Source organism: Carettochelys insculpta, chromosome 16, assembly GCF_033958435.1.
Source record: "Carettochelys insculpta isolate YL-2023 chromosome 16, ASM3395843v1, whole genome shotgun sequence".
Taxonomy (NCBI): domain Eukaryota; kingdom Metazoa; phylum Chordata; order Testudines; family Carettochelyidae; genus Carettochelys; species Carettochelys insculpta.
In genome coordinates this window covers 22,290,957-22,318,143 of record NC_134152.1, presented here as the reverse complement: position 1 = coordinate 22,318,143, position 27,187 = coordinate 22,290,957, and the positions used below count along the sequence as shown (strand labels likewise).

General features: G+C 44.3%; 1 protein-coding gene and 1 pseudogene across 1 annotated transcript in view; both read right to left on the bottom strand.

Annotated features, from left to right (window-relative positions):
- Positions 1 to 1,292: 1,292 nt before the first annotated feature.
- LOC142021856 (acyl-coenzyme A synthetase ACSM3, mitochondrial-like) lies at positions 1,293 to 20,373 on the bottom strand (annotated as a pseudogene).
- A 4,428-nt stretch (positions 20,374 to 24,801) lies between these two features.
- LOC142021525 (acyl-coenzyme A synthetase ACSM4, mitochondrial-like) overlaps positions 24,802 to 27,187 on the bottom strand; it is a 38,327-nt gene continuing 35,941 nt past the window's right edge. Inside the window, exons 12-13 of the mRNA XM_075010428.1 lie at positions 25,552 to 25,671; positions 24,802 to 24,888 (exon numbers count right to left, since the gene is read on the bottom strand). Of these exons, the coding sequence (XP_074866529.1) occupies positions 24,802 to 24,888; positions 25,552 to 25,671 (207 nt within the window). The remainder of the gene's footprint in view (positions 24,889 to 25,551; positions 25,672 to 27,187) is intronic.

The following is a 27,187-nucleotide window of genomic DNA, read 5'->3' as shown; positions in this document are numbered from 1 at the left end:
TGTTACCTTCAAAGGTTACTTGCTTTAGCTACAAAACTCAGTTGTCTTTCAGTCCTGACACAGAATACTATGAAACCCTGGGATAAGAATACCACCCCCCAAGCGCGCAAACAACAATAACTGACCTCAAAGGGAATTATTTGTACCATGTCAGGATAGCAGGCAGACCTGGAGTTGCGAAATGTGGATATGAGTAAAATAGTATTAATGGCTGCAAACAATCGGCCCAGATTCCTAATAATGGCCAATGAAGACACTGCTGTAGATCTTTGTTTGAATACTGGAGAGGAGAATACGGTTCTTACAGAACCATTTTGTGAGCCAACACACTCTTACACCTCAGCAAATCTTTTTTTTTTTTAAACTTACATGCACAAAAGGTGGCAGTTGCTAACAGAGCATTTAATAATTACGACCTACCTCAAAAAATTACAGCTAACCCTGACCGTTAAAGCTACTACACTGTATTTTCACAAATCAACATTGGACACATTTGCCAGCAGTGTAACATTCAGTATGGCACGACAAGGCATAGATGTAAACCAGACAAACGGCATGAGAATAAGAATGCTGGCTTGCATGTAGCTGCCGCTCACCTGCTGGGACCTCAACATTTTTAGGAGTAAAGGGACTTCGAAGTTGCCCTGGCACGTCGAAGTACCGGCGGGTGAGCTGCAGCTACGCACAAGCCAGCACTTTGAAGTTTGCCGTTGCGACGTTGCCGTGGGGGAGAATTAGCCTCATGAAGTGCTGCATATGCACCACAGCACTTCATTAGTAATTTCCTGACACCTTACTTGCCATCCCCCCTTCGAAGTTGGGCGCTAGTGTAGACACAGCCAATGTGTGTTATTCGAACGAGGCTAATAGCTCATATTGCAACCCAGAGGCAGCAGGGGCAGGTCTATGTAACTGACGGGCATTAAGCCATGGTAGCACAAGCTGCACTACCATGCCTTGCCCTCCCCATTTCCCCGGGCTCCTGGGGGAAGGGAAACTTTCACTGTCCCAGCCGACGAGGGGTGGGAGCACTTGGCAACTGCGAGAGAGACACAGCCCTGAGAGGGCTAGCACAAGCCGCACTACCATAGCCTGTCTCCTGATGGATTATGGACTTTTTTTATCACTTTGAGAACAGAACTGTATGCCAAGAAATGCAGAATTGCGCACAAGGAGGCCAGTGCTGAACTGTTAGCGGAGCAAGACAACTGAATAGTATTTTAAAATCTTTGTGAGACACTGATGTACCTTTAAAAAAATTAACCAACACCAAAAAGTAGTGCAAAGTAAACCTTGTGTTTATTGAACTTCTTTCTTATTCACTGCAGCAGTCTTTAACACAGAAATCATCTTATTGCAATAGACGTGTATTCCTAGCAAAGAAATGTTGTCCTTAATTGCTCAAATTATTCATATTCTATAGCTTGTTTTATAATCACAATAAAAACCCAACTGCCGGATGTGTGATACATACTTCTAGAGAGGCTGTTCTTTAACATGGCTTGCTGTTTAGTGAATGGATAAGGACGGCTGATTGTCAAAGACCCTCTGAACTCGTCAAAGATCGCATGCTAGAAATTAAGCTTTCTTGAGTGGGCAAAGTGGTGGTGAAGAATTAAGCTTTGATGTAGCCTTCGCTCTCAGCACACAACAGCCAGGCCCACCAGCGGGGAGGGCAAGGGGGGGCAATTGCCCAGGCCCAGCAATTCAAAAGGGCCTGGGGTTCCTGGCAGCCACTGCTGCAATTCTGTCAGTGGCCCTGAGGCTTTTAAATTGCCGCCAGAGCCCCATGTGACTTTCTCTGGGCAATCTTAAGGGCTGTCAGGGGTCAGTGCAGCATGCTCCAGAAGGCATTGAGGGCTCCCTGGGGGAGGCTAGCCACAGCCCCTTCCTCTCTGCCCAAGATCCCATCCCTCTGGGGGGCTACAGTAAGAAACTGTGGCCATGTGACCTCCCCTCACAACATTATAGGAGAATGGGGCCAGCTGCTAAAGGGAGCTAAGCTCACACCCAGTAAGCCACGTGTGACATTCACCATCTGTTCACTGGCCTTCGATATGATCTAAATGACTGTCACATTAAAGGAGCCCACTAGTGGGCTTGTCCTGCCACCTGTGGGTAAAATGGCAGACAACCATGTTTGCTACTACCTGACTGACTTTCATCCACCCAACAGGAATCAGTTCAGACGTCTTTCTCAGGGACTTGCAGAGGTGAGACAAGTATTATTCCTACGCCTGGCCAAGATTAGGTAGGGTGACCATATCTCCCTACCCCAATTATGGGACAGGGAGACGTGAGGGGAGAGGTGACTCCACTGAGGCATGGGGAGCCAGGAACACTTGGGGCTGGTGTAGATACGAAATCGAAAGATTGCAGCTCTGCTTCCAGAAGCCCTCGGCTGCTCCTGGCTCAGGAAAAGCCCCTCCTTTCAAAAACCTCTTTCAAAAAAAAAAAAAAGGCATGCATAGATGCTGTGCAGACCCTTTTTTTCAGAAAAGCAGTCCTTGTGGCACCGGATTTTTGGATCCCTGGCCTGTTCTTTTGAAAGAGCGGGGGCTGTGTGGCGGCTCGCTATCGAAAGAGTGAATTGATCTTTCAATCTACTTTTTTATATGTGGACACACTCTTTCAAAAGATCACCGTACTGCAGACACAGACTGTTTCATGTTTTCTGCAGCTCGCAACTGGGCAACAAATTCTAACAACATTGTCTCACTGATCTCAAATATCTTCCGGAACAGAGCAGTGACATAGCCAAATCTTGGATCTGAACACAATGGATTTGGGGAAAGTTCAGGTTTAGATCAGAACTCTGCTATCAATAAAATGCTTGAAACTGATTTCACATTTGGGAAAGTTTGGTTTTGCTGCCCAGATCTAAACTTTGCAGCTTGAGTTCATCATGGAATTGGATGCACACTGGGCTCTTTTGTTCAATTTCCACGTAGTCTTGGTGCTCATGATATTGGAAAAGTCCACCAGGAAAAAGGCAATTTTAGCACAGACATCCTCAATGCCAACTCGCAAATGGTTCACTATTTCTGTAACTGCAGCTCATAGAATCACAGGACTTGAAAGGAAAGGAACTTCGAGAGGTCATCTAGTTGAGTCCCCTGAACTCATGGTAGGACTAAATACTATAGCCCATCCCTGGTAAGGCTGCCTATCACATGGGAACTCTTCAAAGGGGGTTTGAGGACTGTGGTGAATCAATGCAAACCAAAATGAGGGCTTGCATTGTCCTGAGATAATTGTTTGGGTGACTAACAGACTGGTTAAGAGCCAGCAAGTCCCTTTCTCGCTGGCAGGGAGATGGGGGAAACAGTCAGGGGCGCCCAGAGAACTATTACAGCTTGCACAGTGTCAGCAGAGTGAAAGAAGCTATGCTAAATTCCCCCACAATGTTATATTCGTCCCCATTCTTTGTTCCGTAACTCATTCCGCTTGATTTTCCTGGTGATTGTCTTTGGTAGCTGTTGGACAAATTCCACCTAGAAAAAAAAACAAACCACAAACCAACTTAGTATGATTTTCAGTGATGTTTTGGGATTTTTTTGCCATGGTGACTCTAGCCCCCTGTGGAGGAATGGAAGGGCTCATACGAGTAACCTACCTGACAGAGTCCAGATTCAGGCACTAACTAAGGCTAATTAAGGCTATGTCTACTCTACAGCTTGTTGGTGTAACTTCGGCCCTTCGGGGGTGTGAATAGTGCTGCCCAGGGGTGTGCAGAGCAGCGTGTTTGAGGAAGAGCTGTATGTGTAAACATACCCAAACTGATGGCACATATTGTTTCCCCAGGTGCACTGGATTTCGTTATAAGCCTACGATGGATACTTCTGGTGCTGTCGCTAAACATGCTTACTGAAAAGCCAAAGGGACAAATCATCTGTTTTCAACCAGATGACTTTCCATTGACAACACTCAGAAGCTGATGATTTTACTCCTGGCTTGGCCCATGGAAAGCATCTTACTAGGACATTATACCTGGTCCAGGAATATTTTTAAAGGCACAAAGATACATTTAGTAACAAATAATTTTACTAGAAGTTTATGAAAGAGAAAAATAATAATAAAAAAAAAGATTTAGGGATGTTTCTCTGAAGCAAATAGGCTCCCTAAATCTTGTTCTCTCTCCTGTAGATGATTGAAGAATTCTCTGTAGTTCCAAGAAAAAACAGAATGATTAATTCAGGAGAGAGTTAAGGAGACATGTCCCATGTTAAATATCACCCCTTGGAAGTACTTGCCTTTGTGGGATATTTGTAGGGCGCGGTAACTTTCTTGACATGCTCCTGCAACTCAAGCATTAATTTTTCCAAGTCACATGAGGCAAAGGCAGATGACAAGACCACAAAAGCTTTCACCACCTACCGGGTAAAATCAATAGGGCCAAACTGACACCAGCACTTTATAAAACGTGTTAGATTTGGTTCTTAGTTGGTGGTATGATTCCCAGACCAGAAGATAGTTAAGAGATGCAGGAAGAAGCCAGTCTGTCTCTAAAACTGAATGCCGAATTGTGACCAGCCAGTGTATGGGGAAGTAAATGGTGGGAGGGGTGCAAGGATCATCCCCTCTACCTTTCAAAGCAGTGTAGGGCTCAGGCACAATTGAAACCCGCACTTTCACAGTGGTGTTTCCACCCTCTTCCAAGACAGCTCTGCCAAGTACATTGGACCTAGAAAGAAGCACATGGTGTCCCCCATGGAGGGTGGATTGCAGTGATTGCTCTGTAGGACCTTCCAGCTGCGTTGATCTCTCTCAAGCCCTGAGTGTGCACTGTTCACACGCCACTCCCAGACCTCACACTGAGCCAGTACAGCTTCACTCCACTATGGCAGGAGTGTGCTTTCAAGGTGATCTGAATCATTTTTGTCCTCGTGTAGCTCTTCTGATTGGGGGTGTGATCTCTTTTCAATATACCCACTAACATAGGTACAGTTCTATTTGTATAAAGTTTTCCTGTACTGGTATAGCTTATTCTCCTTCCAGGATGGGAATAGCTGTGGCAAGATAAGCACATTTGTGCTAGTACCTGTAGCCATGCAGACGGTGCTGTACTGCTCTAACTATACTGGTGTTGTAAAAGTAGCACAATTTATGAGTATAGACAAGCCTTTAACAGCAGGGAGGTCTATTGATAAAAAAAGTGTCTGCTACCATAATTATCTCCTGAGGATGGAAGATGGAAAGGAGTAAGTTAAGCAAAGAGGTGTACATAGGTTTCTGTTTATCACCCTGGTAAAGGATTATTCACACTGTTATGATGCTGAGCAGCAGCCTCACTTTGTACGTTAATTTCTTCCTCGTGGGCAATCTCATTACCTCTCCTCAGAGCGGGGGTCAGGGCTGCTTACAGCAGCAGATTCTGCAACAGCTGGGTGTTCTATCAAGGCACTTTCTACTTCAAATGGTCCAATACAATACCTAGGGGAGGAACATGAGGTATTTAGTTATACCAACCCAGTGTGATATGACTTTTAACCAGTCCACGGTTAAAAAATAACCGATTATTGTCTAAGGACCCATCCAAAATCAGATCCACTTTGTGCTAGTCAAAAACTGCCTGTGTCCATGAGTTTACAATCTACATCGACAAAGCATTCCAGGAAAAACAGAGGCAGAGATGACCTTGCCAAAATCACACAGCAGAGCCAGTACGAGAACGCAGGTCCCCTGAGTGCTAGCATAAAGCCCTAGCCACTGAACCGCACTGTCAGAATGAAACAACACCTCATTCGTTTGAATTTTTATAAATTCCTTTTCCTTCTTGCCAGGACATGCCTCACCAGTCCAGCTATTATAATGCTGTGTTAGGATGTGACAGAACTCTACAGAAAGATTGCAAAACCAGTAAAAACAAACGAATCCTGAAGAGTTGATGAGATCATCAGCTCTTCCAAGAAACATGACATATCCATCTTCATCCATAGTCCCTCTGTCCCCAGTGACAAAAAAATCCCCACGTTCTGGTGCGGCGGTTTTCTCAGGGTTATCCTGATAACGTTTCACAAATTACAATTAAAATCTTTTCTGCTGATTTACACACAATGGTAAAGGGATCAGAATTATAGAGCATATTAATGTATAATAATTAAAGACAAATAATTAATATGCCATGTCTTTAAAGAGGGCCATTGGTACCAGAATCTCAAAGAATCCTAGAATTCTCCAGGGCGCATTTGGAAAAATGCTCTGCCACACTCTTTATTTACATATTTTTGGTTATCTAGACCACACAGCAAGATGGTGGCACAGCAAGGAAAGGAAGCCTAGGTTAGTAGACTTCTTCCCAACCTGCTCAAACCTTTACATTTATATCCTATCCACTTTGAGGTACATTGTACCTGGACTAATAATGCACATTACACATATAATTCTCAGGGATCAGGGTCATTGGTGAGGATGTGTTGGAGGAAATTTCAGCTTGGCTGTGTCTACACTACTAAAATAACTTCAAAGTTGCTTATTTCAAAGTACAATGTCAAAGTAACAGACTTCGAAGTTGCGTGTCTACACACATCCTACTTCCAAGTTAAACTTCAAAGTACGGCACTACTCCATTCCAAAGAATGAAGTCACAAATTCAAAGTTGGGCTCCCTTACTTCAAAGTTAACTTTGAAGTGGGAAAACATGTATAGATTCTCTGTGGGCTACTTCAACGTAGCGCCTAACTTCTAAGTTAACTTAGAAATTAGTTCCCAGTGTAGACGCACCATTTAGCTTTCACAGCATATGTTTAAAAGGTGGTGAACCAAAACCCTGGATTCAAAAACCTTCCAGTGACAGGATGACTGACATCTATCTCTAGACTGTTTTAACCTGGCCCCATCTCTACGCTGAAGTGTGGGTGTTGGAACAATTTGTGTAGTGGGCATGCAAAGACCCATTGAACCAACCTTGCATACATTGGGCAAATCATTTACTGTCCCTATGCCTTAGTTCTATATCAATAAACTGAGACAAGTAGCATTTATTTTCTCAGTCTTTGCTACTCATGCCCTCATTCTGCATACACTTTGAAGAGCATTTCTTCAGATTCTCCATAGTTGAGAGGACTAGTAGTATAGAGGTTGGTCAGTAGGCATAAAAGCTGGTAAAAATATGGGTCTTTTTATCTAGTGTGGAATTATAGGGATTTCCTCTGGGGGGTAAAACAGACTCTTTTACTATGTATTAAGAGAAAAGACCAAGTGGCTTTTTAGGTTTGATTCTGATGGCAGTTTCTCCATCTTGTCCAGGAGGCAGAACATTAGCGTTCTCATCTATGATCTAGAAGAAAAAGACCCATACTTCAATAAAACAAATCACTTACACTGATATAAGACAGGAAGTTGCATTAACAAACCTGAACATCATATAAGGGAGCTGGCTTCCCCATTGATTTTGGTTTAATCTTTATCCCTTTGAAAACCGAACAAATTACTCACTGTAAAAAGAGAGTTTTATTTCTGTAAAAATATTATATATATATTCAACCAGGTTCTACATTTATTAATTTTCCAATTCAATTGCAAATAGCTATGACTTAAGAGTTACAAAACCCCCCTGTCCTAAGGAAATATTTTGTAGATTGGGGTGGTGTAGTAACTTTTATGAGCTCGCCCGCAAGCCTGTGAAACAACCTGTAAAAGAGTCCAGATATCTTGACACTCTCTTCCCCTGTGCTGTATCTTAGCAACAACATCCTGCTTCTTTCCTTTCACTTCATTTAGGACTTTATGGAAAAATGAAGGCACAAAGACTCTCTACCTCTTTCCTAAACTCTATGATAACCATGTTTTCAAATCACCATCAGTTTATGAATTACTGCATTTTAATGGACTCTTCCTGACATTTCATGTAAGTAAAATATTGCTCCCGTTTGGCTTTTGGAACCAGAAACGTGCACACGCAAAAAGGCAAAAGAAATAAAACTAATGAACGAATTATGAACCCATTTGAACGTATGGTTTCTGTCTGTGCATATACTTCACGGATAATCAGGCCAGTCTTCTTTTGCCACTGCTCCATCACGTCTGGGTTGAGTGGCTCCCTGCCACTCAAACACTGCTGCAGACTCATGAATTTGTAACTTAATAAGGATTAAAAAAAAACAACCATGAGTGTCATGGAAAGCCATTGAGGGAAAAGGGGCCTGTGGGTAGATATTAGTGGTCACTGGTAATAGGCAAAGCAGCTGAAGGCTTGCAAATGTCAACAAACAGGAATGCACAGCCCTTGGTTGGGTTATCTTCACTTGAGCATAGAACACTGAGAAGAGATTTTAGTTCTTTAGCTCCCGATCCTGAAAAGACAGATGACTGTGATAAATGTTGGACAGGATTTAAGTACAAGGGTAAAGTGAAGTAAGGGATTTGGGGACTGAAGATGGGATTATTTACATGCTTAGAATTAGCCATGCAGGCCCAAATCCTCAAAGGTATTAAGTGGCTAAATCTCACTGAAATCAATGGGACTTAGACCAGAACCCTACACCCCAGACCTATACAAGTATACACTTTCCCCATTGGCCTAGCAGTATCTTCATTAAAGCACTACAGTGGCATAGCAAGCACTAATACAGCTGTTGAAGCATGCACGTAAATGCCTTGGAGGATCTAGACCACAGTGCTTTGCAAACTGGAGCCTGGAATTACAGCCTGCTGAGCCTCAGCAACAGCCATATTTAGAAGAGATGTAAACTAGACTCGGTTCAGTCAATGCGAGTGTCAGCTGGTATAATTTGCAGGCAAGGGAGTGGAAAGAATGGGATATGGGCCAGATTTTTAAAGGTACTTCTGCAATTAAAGGGGATGATAGGTGCTCAAGTCCACCTTACTTAGGAGCCACTGTAGTTTTAAGACCACTGCTCAGCTGCTTCTACCTTTCCCCAAGCCAGGGGTGGCCAGCCAGTTAGAGACTAAGAGCCAAAATAGTTGTGGATCGTGTGTATAGAGCCATGTATTGTATATTTGTAATATATAGGATGTATATTCTGAATACATATACATAGGGCTCAGTGCCCTCCCACTGTGCCTGAGCCAGGCACTCCTAGCCCTCCTGCTCTAGCCCAATCTCCCACTCCTCTCCCAGCGCCAGGCACCCCCAGCACCCAGCTGTAACCTAATCCCCCTCTCCACCCCTCCCTCAGAGCCAGGCACCTCCAACTCTCCTGCTCTAACCCAATGCCCTGCCCCTCCCAAGAGCCAGGCACCCCAGCCCCCTGGTCTACCCCAACCACTGTTTCTCTCCCAGAGCCAGGCACCCCCAGCCCTCCTCCCCTGCTCTAACCCAATGCTTGGGACTCACCAGAGCCACTGCCACACGCTTCACCGTCCAGGCACCGTGGCACACGTGCATGGAGGTGTTAAACAGTCTGGGTATGTGGGCCTGAGAAGGAGCCTCATTTCATTGAGCAAAAGCTTCATGTACCTCAAGGCCAGTGGTTCCCAACCTTTTCAGTAGCATGGCACACGTCACTGAGACGTGCAATTTCCTGGCACGCCCACTTCTTTCAGCTGAATCAATTGCTCATAAGCATCACATTTACTATGGTTGTAGTCTCACTAAAGAGGTCTGCAACACAAGCAATGCACACAACAAGCTCAACAACAATCACATGCACTCATGTTTCAAATCCACCACCGAAAACACCATCTTCCGCAAGCCAAAAAAAGGTGGGTGAATGAACGTGCACCATACTAGGGATGTTGAGTTATGAAGTAACCGCTGAAAATTTCAGCGGTTACTCGATTACTTGCCAGGGGGTGGGAAGAGGCAGCTCCAGAGAGGAGGCTCCCTTCCCCGCCAGCTGAGAAGCAGCATTTCAGCTGTCTCCTGGCATGAACAGGCCCCTACAGGGTTCACATTTCCCTTCGCGGCAGCTCTGCAAAGAACCTTGCTGCCTGAGCCCCAGCTGGCATGGGATCATCAGGTTTCACTTGCAGTGGCTCTTTGTGGGAAATTGGCGAACTCCCTGCCTGCTGGGACTCAGGCAGCCTTGCTGCTTCAGCTCCAGCTGGCAGAGGGTCATCAATGTCCCTTTGTGGTGGCTCTGCAAAGAGCCATGGGGAGGGGGAATTGAAGAAATGTCATGGCACTTGGACAGTTCGCACAGCACACCAGTGCGTCACAGCACAGTAGTTGAAAACCTCTGCCCTAGGCTGCCTGTTAAGCACCCGCTTTCCTGCTCATGAGCACTGATGAGTCAGCATCCTAAGCACTGCTGCTACTCCATGGGAAATAGCCATAGCCTGGAGAACCAGGACTTTTGCTAGGAACAGTCCGTTTCACCTAGAAGTATATCTGCACAGCTGCATCCACCACTTCCCAGTCCCTCTGCCGACCAGGAGTTCCCAGAGTGCCTTTGTGGCATTTATAAACTAGGCAAGGACTAGGGACGCACCCATAGGGCTGCTGGGTCCAGTCACTTAGCACAGAATGCAACATATAGAGAATATATTTAGGTGCTGGAACATGTGGAAAGATTCCTGACTGTCTAGAAAGGAAAGAGAAAAGTCAGAGAAAGAAGTTGATCCAACAATCTGATCAGGTTAAACAACTGCGTCAGCAAACTAATCTGAGTGCTAGGCAGAAAAAGGGATTACACAATGTATAATGATAACTTTGTAACAAAGTATTTAAGTGTGCAGTTGAGAGAGAGAGTGTGCTCTCACATTTAACCTTATGCTCTGCCCTGTTTTGGCAGACTGAGCACTCATCAAAGCAGAAAATAAACAACATACTTCTCCAGCTGGAGAGACTTTTGTGGAACCCTGTGTATTGGGTAGTGTGGGAAAGAACCAGCCAACCTCTAGACATACTTGGCTCAAAATTAACATGGCCCCTGCTGCTGACCACATCTGAGAGGTAGAGAAGGAGGGCTGGAGCAGACAGACAAGAGTATGTACAGAAGAGAATGGATTTACACAGCTGGCAATACAAGGTGAAAGGCCAGAGGATGGAGAGGAGTGCTTACTGGAGAAAGGCCTGGCACACAGAGGTACCTGGGAGATTAGGAAAATCACCTGAGAAGTCACATGGAAAAGGAGGAGGTTGAGTGGTTGGTTGTAGCTGGTGGTGCAACTTTTTGGCTTGAGTTGTATGAATAATTTCGGTGACAGAGGTGACGTCCCAGCATGTCCTTGAGTCCTTTTGCATTCTCCAATCCTCACTCTAAAGTTTCCCAAAACACTGCATAATTTTGATTAACCAAGACTGCCATGAATTCTTTTGCTCTTGCTCATAGGCATAAGAGCTAAGGTGTGTTCTGTGCAGGTCCCACGTGCCACCCCACACCCAGGTCCCTGGCACCCTCTTCCCAGCAGCTGGGGTTCTGTTCCTGGCTCTATACGTGCAGTCCTGGCTGCAGGACCTGTGGCTGAGACTCTACTCTCAGGCCCATGTGTGGGCAGTGGGGTCCCAGTTACCTCTTCAGGGTCCCATCTGCCACCAGCCCTGCAGCTGGGGTTCTGCTCCTGGCCCTGCACTCAGTTGAAGTGGTGCTTTGACCAGATCAAGTTATGCTCATACTACTAGTGCCACGGTCAGGTGGGCTGGTGATGCCAGGTCACATGGTGCTGGTGGCATGTGCTGTGGTGCTCTTTTTTCAGCAGGGTGCCCCTGGAAAGGTCTTTCCAGAGACCTGGCCTTGCTGTCCATGGCCTTTTAGTAATGGCGGCTGGTCAGGGTTGCTGCCTTCTGAGGGGGGTCCCTGCTCTTTCAGTCTCCTCCCCATCCCTTTCCTCTCACATGTTGGAAAAGGAGCTTGTGGGCCAGGGTTGGCTGCTGCCCAGGACATGGTGGTGCTGTGGAGATGGGCGACATTAATGTATCTGTGCTACTTATCATGGTATGGTAGGAGATTTGACTCACCATTTTCTCCATCGGTTGCCTCGTCCTCTGCTCTGGAATCAGCGGAGCAGAGAGCATTCAGTTCCTCTGCTTATTGTGAGTGTGGAGTGGGGAGGCCACAGGGCAAGGAGTACAACTTTTTGTTAATATCCAGCATTGCACTAGACATGCCCCTCCGGCTGTGACAGTCAAAGGTGGTGGCTGACTGTACAGTAATTATTTCAGACACAGAGACTGGCCAGTCCCTCATAACTTTCAAGGTCACTTACATGTCTGAAATGCCTAGGAACCCATCCTGTTATCCTGGCTTTCTAAACATCCCATATATATGTGCATACATTGCCCCTATGCAGAGAACAGGGAGACAAGCACCTAACCCAGTTGTGATAGCGCCTAAATACCTTTATAAATCTGGCCCTGTAGCAGGAAAGGCAAACCAGTGGGGTGTAATAAAGTGCAAGGTAAAATTGGTGCAGGTGAAGGTGAGAGAGATGGCTTCTGTTACACCAGCCACATTCACACTCAGGCATGAAGAACAATATCTTTGGAAACTGAAATTTGCTAGTACTCAGAAGTTCACCACAAAAGAATACTCATGAGTGATGCCAACTTATGATTAAACAACATAATGTGCAGAAGGACCATCTGTGGAGGGTTGTATTCCCAGCTTTGAGATCCTGGCACTAATTAGTGTTTCTGGCTACTGTGTAAAACTTGACACACTAGCTCAATCTCGTCAAATTTTCAGAAGGACACCCATCACCATGGAACCCTGAGCACTTCTAAATGGGATCATGAGACTATATTGTTGGGTTTGATCCATTTGGCTTCACCCCCTTTGAGCTTTGTTAAGAAAGTCAGCTTTGAGTGGCCCCTAAATTCTGGAGGGAAACAGCTGAAAAAGCTGTTTCCTCCCTATTCCATAAAGAAAGCATGCAACGCCCTGGAACTCCTCATAGCCACGTTTTCAGAAGATGCTGTTTGTACTGATGAACCTCAGTACATTGTGCCAAGCACCTAGTGCTGCAATTCAATTAAAATCTAGTCAGATAAGTATTGCTAGTAAGTCATCTCCTGAGATACCCGGTAAAATCCTTGTAAGACATCTGCACCAGCACACGGAACAAAGTTGGAGCGGCCAGGACAGTGGTGATGGGAAATCTGGAGAGTGTCTAATAAATTAGAACAAGATTAACAACATTTATATGTAAACTGCAGAAAAGATTACATTATCTAGGGCTACATTTACACTACAGCAGAAAGTCAACTTAAGGTAGTCAAATTACAGTGGGGCCTACACCATGGGGGATGTGGTGGGGTGGGAGAGGCAGGGTCAATGGGAGAAGCTCTGCTGTACATTTCCCTTGCTCTTCTCGGCTAGGATAGAATAACAGGGTTGACAGGAAAGCGATATGCAGTCAACTTGGCAGGTCTTCGCTAGACCTGCTAAATCGATTGTCAGTAGATTGAACTCGAAGTGTCAATCCAGGCTGTAGTGTAGAGATAGCTTAGGGGAGTATGGGACATTGTAGGGTAGAGAAACAGAGAGGCTGTCCACTCCCTAATCTCACCCTCCTTAGCCAGTGTTGAGAGAGCCCTTTTTTCTGTTTTAATCTACTTTAATCACTGAGCTTATCAAATACTATCCTTGCATCAACTGTATTAATATTCTAGCTTTCTTTGGGTTTTCCTGTTATACTGTTTGGCTACATCTACACTAGACCAAAACTTCGAAATGGCCATGCAAATGGCCATTTCAAAGTTTACTAATGAAGCGCTGAAATACATATTCAGTGCCTCATAAGAATGCCAGCAGCTGTGGCACTTTGAAATTGACGCAGCTGGCCACCGTGCAGCTCATCCAGACAGGGCCCCTTTTCAAAAGGACCCCAGCAACTTTGAAATCCCAGGGTCCTTCCAAAAAGGGGCTCCGTCTGGACGAGCCGCACGGCGGCAAGCTGCGTCAATTTCGAAGTGCCGCGTCTGCTGGCATTCTAATGATGCGCTGAATATCTATTTCAGCACTTCATTAGTAAACTTTGAAATGGCCATTTCGAAGTTTTGGGCTCGTGTAGACGTAGCCTTTGAGTATTATTTTATATTCATGTTCTGGAATATTATGAAAAAAGAGTAAGAGGATTAGAGTTAGCCAGGAATCTTTCAACTAATGATTATTTTATCAAAAAAGACTGATTTGTCTGAACTGAACCTGATTAAGAAACAGGGTCATGTTTGATGAATTTCCAGACTATACAAAGAAGTTGAGTAAAGGTCAAAATTTAAACAAAACTTTTTGATTGACCTGAAGTGAAAAAATTGTTCAACAAATGCAACAAATTGCATAATGTCATAGCAGTTGCTCAGTTAATTAAAGGTCTATTTTGAGGTTTCCTTTGACCTGGGGGAAACATCAACAAATCTACAGGCTGACTTTTTTTCTTACATTTAGGATAGTTGTTAATTCAGAATGTGGAAAGGCATGTACAAAGACACATGATCCAAAAGCCCATGGATCAAAAATAGACCCTAGTGAACTCATTATCCAGACTGTATCTGCTGTGCACATATGGTGTCTTCAGGAGTCAGATCCAGCCAGTATCTGATACAACAGAGAAAACAGTGGTTATGGAAAAGTTTTTTTCAAGGACAATGGAGCTAGAAGTCAAGAACTTTAATTAGTTGTGTACACAGTGAGCATTAACAAGGGTATTGCCTCATGATGAACTTTTAGGTCCCATTCTCTTTTGCCAGAATAACCCATGTCAGAGAGCAAGGGAGGTGGAGACTCTGAATTTAATCAGGATGAATTTCCTTTGTGTTCTTTCATTGTTGCTTGTCAGAGAAGTGGGGAGTGAGAGGAAGAACCAGGTGATTCCATGGAGGAGTCTGGGGATTCCACTCTTTCACTTCATGGATCTCAGTGGTTGTGCTGGCGGCAAAGGTGATCTATGTCATGGTGTTCTCTTGCCTTTGAACAGATGCACTGCCGCCCCAAGCACATGGTATCTATCGGAGCTATGTGTCTAGAGGCATGTCCTTTTGTAAGTTGTCATTTAAATCCCTCTTGAGAAATTCTGGGCCTCTCTTTAATTCAAAATGGAAGGAAGAGGTCTGAGCCTACTTCCCTTATAGACAGTGGGTCTACAGACAGTGATATTAAAAGGGAGCAGGATTGAAGCCCCAATTGCATATTTTTTACCCAGTGCTTTGTAGTCAGATTTTTGGTGTATCTCAGTTATCTTGGTCAACCAGATTTGAGCTTTCACCTTCACACTCTGTTTGGCCCCATGCTATGAAATTACCAGAGTTACAGTCCTTACCTTTCACTTATGACAGGTCTGAGACCAAGACTGCCCTGGGTGTGTTCAGCCATCTTTGAAGAACCTGTGGTTCCATGGTAAAGAAGATAACCATTGGGTCTTGAATCTTTGTTTTAATGCAGATATGATCTGCAGGTTGCAATCTTTAAAATACAGAATATAATGGTGGCTAAATTAGATACAGGTGCAATCCACTGAAGCTTTGACATGCAACTGTCAATAGACATTTGCAACTGTGCTCTTTCCCATCCCAGATAAAGCTCCTCCCATGTCCTTTAGCTATTACTTCTTCTTGGATGAAAGCACTGACTTTCTTGCTTACAGCTTGCCTTAATTTAGTCTCCTTTCTCATCCAGAATTAAGTCTTTTCCAGCTAATATAATTAAGCAATAGAAAAGTTAACAACATATCAGCATGGTGGATTCTTCTTAGGAGAAAGAGAAGGAAACACCAGGGAAGCTTAATGGAAAATATATTACTGGGGAAAATCAAGAAGTGAGATGTAGGTAACACATCATCACTTGTACTTCTTTGGCTCTCAGAAAGCTAAGAAAGATGTGAGGAAACGTGGTATAAATCTGGTAGTTACCCATGGGAATATATAGTTCAAAATGTGACCTACACTAAATCCAAACTTGTGATGATTTTAAATAATGAATTAACTTTAAAGAAAATGTCATGTTTATATGTTTTCCCTGGGTCTACATAGGCTGCATCTACACTAGCAAGTTCTTTCAAAAATTTTTTCAAAAGCAGGGAGCTCTTTCAAAAGATTCCATGGAGCATCTACAAGCAAAAAACATTCTTTCAAAACTAAAGCGAAAGAATGTGGCACTCCTTTCGAAATTGCTCTTCCTTTCCCATTTCAGGAAGAGCACTCCATTTTGAAAGAAAATGTGTGTAGAAGCTCCACAGGCCCTCTTTTTCAAAAGAACAGTCCTCATGGGGCCTGATTTTTCAATCCGTGCCCTGCTCTTTAGAAATAGCGGGAGTTGCGTGGATGCGCTCTTTGAAAAGAACAGATCACTCTTTTGATCCACTTTGTTGTGTGTGGACACATTCTTTCGAAAGAAGTTCTTTTGGAAGAGATCTTCTGGAAGGACATCTTTTGAAATGTTTCTATCGCATAAATGTAGCCATAGAAGCAGAAATTTCAAGCATATTATTAGAAATGTTACTGTTGTAACCTAGTACATCAGGCTATATTATGGAAGCACAGAAATACAGCAAGAAATTCTGTGGTGAGACTTTCAGTTTAGTTTGTAAAAAGAAGAGATTTGGCAATGTCTATATGAGTCCCAAGGACCAATTATTCAATAAATGCATTTGAGCAAATTAGACAAATGCAACTTAAGTCTAATTCCTGCCCTTATTTCATGTGCAGAACATCCATTAAGTAAGGCTAGGATGGGACTGACCTAAAAAGAAACTGATGGTAGAAAACCAGCTCTGTTTTGGAAACATCAGCAAGGAAGTTGGGGAAAAACTCCATTAATGCCTACCTGTGCGTCTAACAGACACACAGTATTTTTGAGAAAAACCTCCTTTGCTATTCCATTATTGTAGCACTGTTAATACATACTTACTTGTATAGGTCATTAAGGTTCAACCACCCATCTCTTCTGCTTTCGGATTACAATTAACTTAGTTTTCAGAAACTGGCAATGAGAAGCAACTGAGTCCACTGCGGATGCCGAGGTATCACTGGTAGTAATGCACTTGGCCTTAGAAGCCTGGAGTCTATACAAAATATCTTTAGCTGTTAATTGAGCTGTCCCCAGAATAACGACAATTCCTGGAAGAAAACGAAAGTTATTTTTAAGAGGACATTTTTAATTATATACTTTTCTTATGGGAACACACACGAAAAGTTATTCCTCAACTTATATTAAGAATTAATTTTGACTAACATTTGAAGGCCAAACCATATAGTAGTTCATTAATTTATACCATTTTCTTTTTTAAGCAATAGAGCATAATAAAATTCTGTTCTTAACATATTTCAGCTAACAAGTTCAGCAACCTGGAACTGACCTGTTCTCATACAAGCCACGTTCACAAGCCACCATTCTGGCATTTGGAGCAGAATCAGCATAACTCTGTCTCCCTTCTGCAGACCACATATTTCAGCGAGGACATTGGCCACTTTTTTGGAGTGGAATCCCAGCTCCTCAAAGCTCCATCTCACTTCCTTTCCTCTTCCATTCACCCACCAAAAGGCTGGTCTTAATGGTCTCTTTCCAACCTACAAAACAGCACAAGGTGTTAAAAGAAAAAGGATCATTGTAAATACCATTCATACTGGAGATGCACATCTATGGATGAGTTTGCTGTGGATCTGTATATCCCATGATGTGCATACCAGGGATCATTCAAGGCCCACTGAAGTCAGTGGGGAGGGAGGGAACTTCTTGTTGACCTCACATGGTTTTGGATTGTCCCCAGTTATTTCCAGTAATCTTTTACTTCTTCCTGACCCCTAGGAGTTAAACAACTCACCTGTCCCTGGTTTGATGGCCAGTTTGGACTTTCACCTGAAGTCTTAAATGCTCAGCATGAACCCTTTTATAGTATAACAGATTAAGCGAAACGATTCACCTGGTATGCTTCATTTTCCGCACACAGAGTCAGGGGAATCTATTACATCAGAGTGCCAAAATTTGACTTTTTGACCTCTATGCATAGTGTGAGTGCTAGTGATACTTCTTAAAGTCACTAATAGTCCTACTTACAACAGCTTCATTAATACATAAAGATGCAGAGCTTTACTGTTAAAATGGTGACTGGTAGAATTAGCTCATCTTTTGCTAATCCAAAGGTGGCACAGTTTTCAGCAAGCTCCTTGCTGCATGGATCAGGACCAGGCTTCCACCTTGCATGCCAATGAACATTGGTTTGTGTGCTACTACTATTGGCCCTGTGCCTGGGGTTGCTGATCCCTGTCTTGCATGATGATAACAGAGAAAGGGTGAAATGAAATGAAGGCTGAGGCAGGCGGAGGAAGGGGGCATCTGGCCCTCCCCACATCCGGGCCCCGCAGTCGGGGTCCCATCCTGCACGCAGGGAGGCTTCCAAGGCCTCCTTCGTCAGTTGACAAGAGCTTGGGGTGGCTGCACCACTGTCGGGGACCCGAGCCAGCTGAGTGCAACCCTGTTAATGATCCTTCCACAGGTTCACCTACAGAAACCTTGTCACGACTTTTACTTCCTCTAGATAGTCAAGTTCGACCGTCTTCACGGCGCTCCACCCGAGCCATGACCGACCCTGGCAGGGCTGATCCGAGGACCTCACTAAATTTAAGAATTTAAGCATCTGAAAAATTGATTTAATCCTTTCTTCCCATTTTTTTTCACTAAAATGGACAGTATTACACTATTTGTTGTTTTAAGAAGTTAATTTACTGAAGATCCAGCAAAAAACCTGGTGGTTTTGAATAAATAAAACAGCTTTTTTAACAGCTTCAGTGATGACTTCAATCAAAAATAGCATGGCAAATGTCACAAAGGATGAAAAATTAGTTCATTTTTATCCCTGCAAAACAGAACCATTTTCAAAATTTGGAGCATTTTTCCCTCCAAAAACTTCTGGTTTTTGACTTGCTGTTACTGAATTGTAGCAGCTCCTTTCTATATATTGACTTTTAAATTTTCTTCAGCTGTGAGTTTTAATGGTGAAAAAACCCACATACAACATACCAAAGAGAACAGAAGATGCTCAGAAACATTTGGCTTAGTCATTTAAAATAACATGACAAAACATTAGGGGAAAACCTTTCCAAATTGGGATTTCCCAGGGGAACAACAGTCTCAGACACTTTCTCCACAAGGGCAATTACAGGAGATGCCAACACTTTCTCCAGTTCTATTAAAGGAATTAAATATGAAAAAAAAAGCTGAGCCAATGCGATTGAGTCCTTTGAAGAGTTGTATAAATCATTTCATTTTTTTTCTAATGTATTTGTGGACATGAGCAAACCCAACACATTCTACTGATCTGTACACTGTAGTAAGAAACTGGCTGCACACCAGAGCACTTAGAAAACTGAACAAGGTACGACTTCTGCTCTGGTTTCAGCCTGTGTCTTCCCACAAAAGGCACTGCAGATACTACCAGGTTAGTCACAGAACCACAGGCACATTCTCATGTTCCTCAACTAATATCATATATGCCATCATGTGCCAACAATGCCCAGATGCTTTGTGTATTGGACAGACTTCAAACTCTCTTAGACAGAGCGTTAATGGGCACAAACCAGAGATAAACACAGTCCTGAGCCACAAACCAGTCAGCCAACATTGGAGTCAGTCATTCTGTTAATGACAAGAGTTTGCACCTTACTGAAGAGGAATTTTCACACTACTTTGGAAAGAGAGGCTGCTGAACTCTCTTTTATATTCAAATTCAACACATTAACACATGGTTTGAACTGGGATATGAATTTTTCTGGGTCATTATAGGGGCTTGTTTGCATACTTGGCTTAATCTAATTCTTGACCCCCACCCCACCCCTCTACACTCTGATTTGCTCACCTTAATTTTTTTTTCTGATTTGTCAACCTTGATTACTATTTTTGGTTCTCTGTGCCTTAAATATTGAGTCTGTTCTGGTCTGGCTATGGTCTGAAGAAGTGGGTCTGTCCCACGAAAGCTCATCACCTAATAAATTATTTTGTTAGTCTTTCAAGTGCTACTTTACTGCTTTTTTGTTTTGATAGTATATAGACTAGCACGGCTTCCTCTCTGTTGTTAGTCTGCCACAGGACTGCTTGTTGTTTTTGAAGCTACAGACTAACTCGGCTACCTCTCTGACACTGTATAAATATAGTTCACTCCTGTATGTTAGTTGAGCTAGCTATTCAACAGTTACAATGGCACTTTGCCCATTGAAATTAATTTGGTTGCTTTAAACCAGTTCAAAAGGAGAGAGACGCTGTCACTCAAAGAATCTTGGAGAGGCAAGCGCCCTCCTGTCAGATCTTCATAAAATGAAATGTGGGGAGGGGGATGCAGATCTCTGAGTTTGCCGGGTGTGTGCTCTCCAGGCATGCCTTGAAAGACTGGTTCAATGTATTTCTCCTGACTGTTTCATTGATAGAGCTACTATAGGTCTCTTTTGTTATTTTAAATTTACTCCAGTGTGTTCTGAAGTTTCTGGTAGCTGAACTGTGTTTTTGTCCAAGAGCTGAACTCACCGAGGCCTTGTCTAAACATCGTGGTTTTTCCAAAATTACTTTCCCAATGGTCAGAGGAGGATGAAGATGAGGCAGATCAGAGCCTCAGCCTCCTCACAGCCCACATTCTCAGAATGGTGAAGATTCTTCCACCTCTATCACACAGCCTTCACAGTGTGGCCTGCCACTTCTGGGCCAGGGAGACTAATATGGAGTGGTGGGATTGCATTGTCCTGCAGGCATGGTATAATGACCAGTGGCTACAGAATTCCAGGATGCATAAAGCCACCTTCCTTGGGCTGTGTGCTGAGCTGACACCAAAAATGGGGAGACCCTTGCACTTCCCTGGAATCTTAGGGAGAAGATTCACAGGTACCTCGGAAGAGCCTTTGGAAATGTCTCAGAGCGTGATCAGAGGGAAGTATGTCAAAGCATTAATGCATTTCTGGGAGCCGAAATGGACCCTTGCACTCTCCCTTAGCAAGCTGTCCCCTTCCCCCGGTTCTGAGACCCTCTCCTACAGCAACACTTGAAAAAAAACACCTGAGGTGTGTCCCTCCTGTGTAGTCTCTGATGGGCTTTCTTCATGCAGGTCCAGGCTTGGCTGGTGCGAGTTGCTTTCCTCCTGGGAGCTGAAGAGTTCTTGGCTGCCCTGGGGGGGCTGGGAATCAGTAAATTCTTGGCTGCAGGGGTCCTCATCAGAACCCTGCTACTGTAACCAAATAGTTGTGTAGGCAATAAGTTAGTTAGCTATAATGAATGCATGTTACAATGCTGATCAAGTACAAGATGAAGGCCTCAGACAAGCAACGTGTGAAGGCCACTGGATACCCAGATGGAGGGGCTGGAGGCCAGGGGACACCAAACAATTATTAGCCTATTGATAACAAAGGCTGGACCAGGGCAGATTGATGAATTGTGAAGCTAGTAGCAAGCTCCTCTTGATAGGGAACGGATAAGGACCTTTCACCAGAGAACACCACCCAGCAGAGGTCCTCAGTGTCCTGATATCAGATAACTAAGAACAATGTTCAGATAAAACAAAGCAGCAGAAATGTAGCACTTTAAAGACTAACAAAATCGTTTATTTGGTGCTGAGCTTTTGTGGGACAGACCCACTTCTTCAGATCCATTTCATTTCCAATACAGACTGACGTATATAAGTACAGAGGACCAAAGAGAAAAAAAATTGAAATAAACACTGACAAATCACAAAGGATAGAAGGAAGAGGGCGAGAGGTGGGGGGGATGTTAATTGTCCTGTCTGAGATTATTACCAGCATCAAAGGAAGGGAAGATCGTCTCTGCCTTTTTAGGGCTAAGATCAAGTATAGTTTCAGTCCTTGTAATGCATGAGCTAGTTGATGTCTCTGTTCATACCACGTGTTAAATGTGTCAAATTTGAATATGTACTCGAACTCAGAAATCTCACACTGTAATCTGTTGTTAAATTCTTTATGATACAGGACACAAATGTTCAGTTCTTTAACAGAATGGCCCTCTCCATTGAAGTGTCCACTGACAGGCTTATGTGTATTGAATTTCTTGATGTCTGCTCTGTGTCCTTTTATTCTTGGGTGAAAGTTTTGCCCAGTCTGTCCAATGTACATAGGGTCTCAGGGCATTGTTGGCACATAATAGCATACATAATGTTGCTGGAAGTGCATGAGAATGTGCCTTTGATCTTGTAACTAACATGGTTAGGTCCAGTGATGTTATCCCCAGAATAAATATGTGGACAAAGTTGGCAGTGGGGTTTTTTGCAAGGAAAAGTTCCAGGATTTGTATTACTGAGAAAGATTCTCACCACCAATCACAGGTTATGGGTCAAGCTATACAGCTTTTCCACAATTTCTGCCTGTGCACGTCAGTGAACGCAGTCTGTATATAGGTCCAGTCTTCAATGTATAGGTCCGGTATTGCATCTAGCCGCGCATAGTACTTACATACCTGGGGGGCCGCCCGAGAGTGTTTGCTTGCTTCTCAAGCCCTGTAGTATGACAGGAGAAGCTCCTTTACCTTAGCCCTGCACTCGACAAGATCTCTAATATAACTCTTTACTTGCAGGGCACATGAAATCAAGGCAGAGGTGTCCCTATTCTGCTACTTACTACGCAGCTGTGAAAAAAACGACTTTTGCCCCACATGCTCATGATCTCAAAGACCTCAGCAGGGCTGCACACTGGTGCCCTTTTGGACTGGTAGCTAATCTGGAAAGATTCCTCTGAAGGAGCCATGAATGCTGAAGAAACAGAAAAAGATAGCAAAAATTGCAGGGGTAGGGGAAGCAGAGGTTGCCGCATGAACTACCAAAGCTGCGTGGCTGGGCAAAATTTAAAAAAATGGCAGCGCTTACCCTGTGGCTTATGAAAGCAGTGTGGATGGCCAAAATAAAATGCAGATTTTGTGGTGATGGATGATCAGTTGAATAAAAACATGCAGAGCTTGCAGCAATGGCATTTAAAAGTCCCAGGGCTTGTGGGTATTGAGGGGGGACGGGTGTTGTGGAATGCCTAGGAAAAAGGCAGCAGAGTTTGCAGCGCTGCCCAGAATGATTTCCTACCTGGGCATGATGGGGTGCGCCCCCTGGAAGCCAATTAAGTCATAATTACCTCTGCTTGGTGCACATGGAATCAATTCTGAATTTGAAAGGCTGGGGTCCGCAAAAGTTGTTTATTTTACTGGAGTTACTGTGTTGAGTTAAATCCCCTGTTATTCCAGAATGTGACCACTTGGGGTTTTTTCTTTCAAATGTTTTTTTTCCAAAAAAACCCCCATATGTAGAAAAGTCCCAAGAGTTTTTCCCACAGCCAAATCCACCCCAAGCCAGTGTGAGTAACGAGCAGTTGCCCAGTGGGTGCACCAGCACAGTGGCAGCACAACAAACCACCAGCAGGATGGCGGTGGAGAGCAGTGAGCAGGCAGCTGGTGAGTCACCAGTGGAGTGAGTAAGATGCCACTTTATGTTCCCTACTGAGGAAGGAAGGTGAACCCTGAAGAGGCAGCCCTGAATTCTGAGTCTGCCCTGACCAAGGGCAGCAACTATGAAAGCTGGATCGCTGGACGTAAGGACCTGAGAGGAAGAGGACACTGCCCAACCCACTTGGGGTTGGACACATGGTTTTGTTCATGAGCTCTGTCTGTGGTGTTTTCCCAAATCAAAGTCAATCTACTTCCCTCCCTTGTTATTAAAAGTTTCTTTGTGCACTCAGATGCTGTGCCTGTGACTGTGCCTCTCAGAGGCACCCGGGGGTGGTTTGTGAATATCTCAGGTTATTGAGAGGGGGCTTGAACCAGTTCCATGTTGGATGGATGGAGAAGAACCCCTAGAAATTGAAGCTGGCCCTGAATGCTGCTGGCTGTACCTGGCAGAAGGACTACAAAGTATTTAATCTGATGCCATCTTTATTTTTACTGTTCTCTTTTACTGAAGAGATACAAACAGTGCATAATGTATAAAAGAGCAGGCAATTTAATGTTTATCTCCTGTGCAGGGATAGTTATCTCGTAATCATTTACATTACTGTAAAGTATGTCTGATTTGTCCCTTAACCTAGAGGACTTTGTCTCTACCCATCTTTCCCCATTTTAAACAGTTAACTATCTAATGAGCTCAGCAAGACCAATAAAAAGAGCAGAGCTATAAAGCTTCCAAAATCTAATTCTTCTTCCAGTTGATAAGAAATGCACAAGTAGTGCTAACTGTGAATTTTTGATTAAACATTTTCCCATTGGAAAATGCTGATCTATCACAAAACAAAACTGTCAGCATCAGTTTTGACAAATTTCATGTTTAGAAAAAAATTGCCAAAAAAGGTTTTGAAATTGTCAGAAATGGGACATTTTGGCATTTTTGAAATGGAAAATTCAATTTTTTTTGTTGTAAATGATTTTTTGAAATTTAAATTAACTATAGTAAAAGAAAAGGTCAAAATCGAAATGAAACATTCTGAAAACGTTGAAGCAATGTTTCTGTTAACACAGACCACAATTAAAAAAAAATTAGGATTGGCTATTTGTGGAAATTTCTTATATTTTGACTTTTGCCCTGATTTGAGATGGGAAAATTCTTTGCTATTTTGAAAGATTTCCTGGGATAAGAAAGCTATTTCTCATCCAGTTCTTCCTTGCAGATTCCCAAATTCTCTTATCATCCTTCGGTATTTCAAAATCCTCTGCCTCTTTTGTCAGCAATACACACTCTTATAAATGGCCTGATTCAAAACCTTTTAAAACCAGGAGGGGTCCTTCTCCTAAATAAATTATCCTTATTTTAAAATGTGCTGGGAACAATTATGCACTCTATAAGCTAGTTTATCTCCTCTTCTTTTTGTAGTTAATAGTCCCATCCATGCCACTAATGCTCTTTTGTTCAAAATAGTAGACCAGATGAATAGAGAAAGGTGAAAACATGTAGCATATGAAGGTGAAAGTGAAAAAAGCTTTGCTCTTCAATGTCCACACAGCACTATGCTCTTCCCCACTCTTTGTTCCTCAGTACCTTCCTTTGGATTTTCCCTGAAACTGTTTTTGGCAGCTCTTGAATGAACTCCACCTGAATGGGGGGAAAATAATCAGCAGACTTAGTGCAGGTCCTTACTGATTTGAGGACGCAGTTCCCTGTGAGCCCCCAGGGAGAACAAAACACCCACCGAATATACATACAAAATAAACTGCTGTTTACCCAGGAGGGCAGGAAACTGGGAGTCAGCAGCTTTGAACCTGACTGTGAGCCCCATATTCACACATGTATACAGGGCTATGTAGGAGAGGTTTTTACAACCATCCTGAACAGATGGGTGATGCACCTGGAGTCATATGCTCCTCGCAAGCGTCAGCCACTCCCCTTGCTCTCACTGTCATCGTGCTGCTTCTGGCAGGTGCGAGGGCAGTCCCACCTCTTCCTCGGAGTGCCATGGCCTGAGAGCAGCACAAGCTGAGCTTTGGGGAGAGGTGGGACCGCCCCCACCCATCAGAAGTGGTGCAGCACTCCTGCAGGAAGATGCAGGTGGGGATGGAGTAGGGGGAGGGGGCGGGGCATGTAGCGGACGCCTCCTTGGAATCCTTGCACTCGGCATCTCAGCAGAGCATAGTACAGACAATGCTTTTAATGGAAAGTACAGAAATTAGTGTCATCATCACACCTTTATTTCCCAAACACTGAGAAAAGCCATGCTTTGAATATACCTACTTTATTTAGCAGGGGATGGGTACTTGCCTTTCTGGGATACTTATAGGGAGCAGTAACCTTTTTCACATGCTGCTGCAGCTCGACAGCTAATTTTGCTGGGTCATGCAATACAAAAGCAGGAGCCAGGACAACAAAAGCTTTCACCACCTGTGCAAAGACAGTGATAAACAGTGACAATAAAGAGGTGTATCTAGTTTCCGGCACACCCTCAGGACCCCATTGTCCTATGGCAACTATGAGACACTGGCCTCCAGGGATGGCCTTAATATCAGAGCTCCTCAGCAATGGGGGCAGCTGCCCCACAGCGAGGCACCAGGCATGGGGGTTCCACAGCTTCCTGATGAAGGGGAGTGGAGGATGGGGGCTTCACAACCTCTCAGCAGGAAGGCACCAGGGAATGAAGAGGCTGCCCCACGGCAGAGCTCACTGACAGTGGGGGCTGCCTCTGTGGGGCACGAGGGAATGCAGCAGCCACCCAGTGAAGAAGCTCCCTGGCAGTGGGTCTGCCCCCTCGAAACAACAGGTGCCAGGGAACAGGAACCCCACAAAATACAGGTCAATTTTACCATTTTCTTAATAAACTTGAGATGCCTGTCAGTCCCTTAAACAAGGGGCTGTCCTGGGAAAATGGAACAGATGGTCACCTTATCCCTAGAGGTAATAAAAAAATAAAAGATGATGACGCTGGAAAGCAAAATAAGGCACCAAATAAAGAGTGAGGCAGAATCTGAATATCTGAGTATTAAGAATCCAGAGCCTTCTCCTGTGCAAATGCACTACTTACGAGGAATGCACATAAAAACAAGTTGTGCAGCTTATCAAATGCCAACAAAATAACAAGTGTCTAACTCTGAGGCCTCCTTTGAGCTTGAGGCCAAGGCCAAATGGCCCTCCTGCTCCCCCCACCCTTGTACCAGGTGTGGCTGGGCAGTCGCAGGCCAGCATGGTCCAAGCATGCAGGGGCTTAGTGTTGTGGGGATTCAGGTGTGGGGTAGTCTGGGCATGGCCAGCTCCGTGGGAGATCTGGATGCACAGGGGTTTATTGTGGGGTTCCGGGTGTAGGGGGCGATGGGATTCTGACTGAAGTCAGTGGAGGGCCTGGGGGGTGAGATGAGACTTAATGAGGGCGCCTGGGAACTGGGGAAGTGGGGCTTGATGGGGTGGGAGAGCCAGGTTCTGCCTACTGGGGCTCAGCATGGTGCGGGTCTGGATATAGGGGGCTCATTGGGTGGGTCCAAGCGTAGGGGAATAAAGCTTGTGAAGGTGAGGGTTAAAGAGCCTGTTTAACTGGCGAGTCCCAGGTGCTGCTGAGCGGAGACGCATGCAGGACTCCTGCTTCCCCCTGCAATTCCCCTGCCCCCTTTTCTTCTCCTTCCCCCTCCCCTCATTCCTCTCACTCCCTGTCCTTCCCCACTGCTTCTTGCCCCCACCTCATCACCCCCCTTTCTTTGTGTCCCCCATGTCCACCCCTTACCCAGCTCTACTATAAGAGCGGAAAACAGGAAAGCTCCCCTCCCAGCACACAGAAGGGGAGATGCACACACACTAGGGCCCAGTCAGCAGGCTCCCCAGGCAGCCCTGCGTTGGAAACGTGAGCTTGTATGTCCCATGCGGTTCCAGGACAGGCAGGTAAAGAGGCTCCATGCGACTCAGCCTCCCCTGC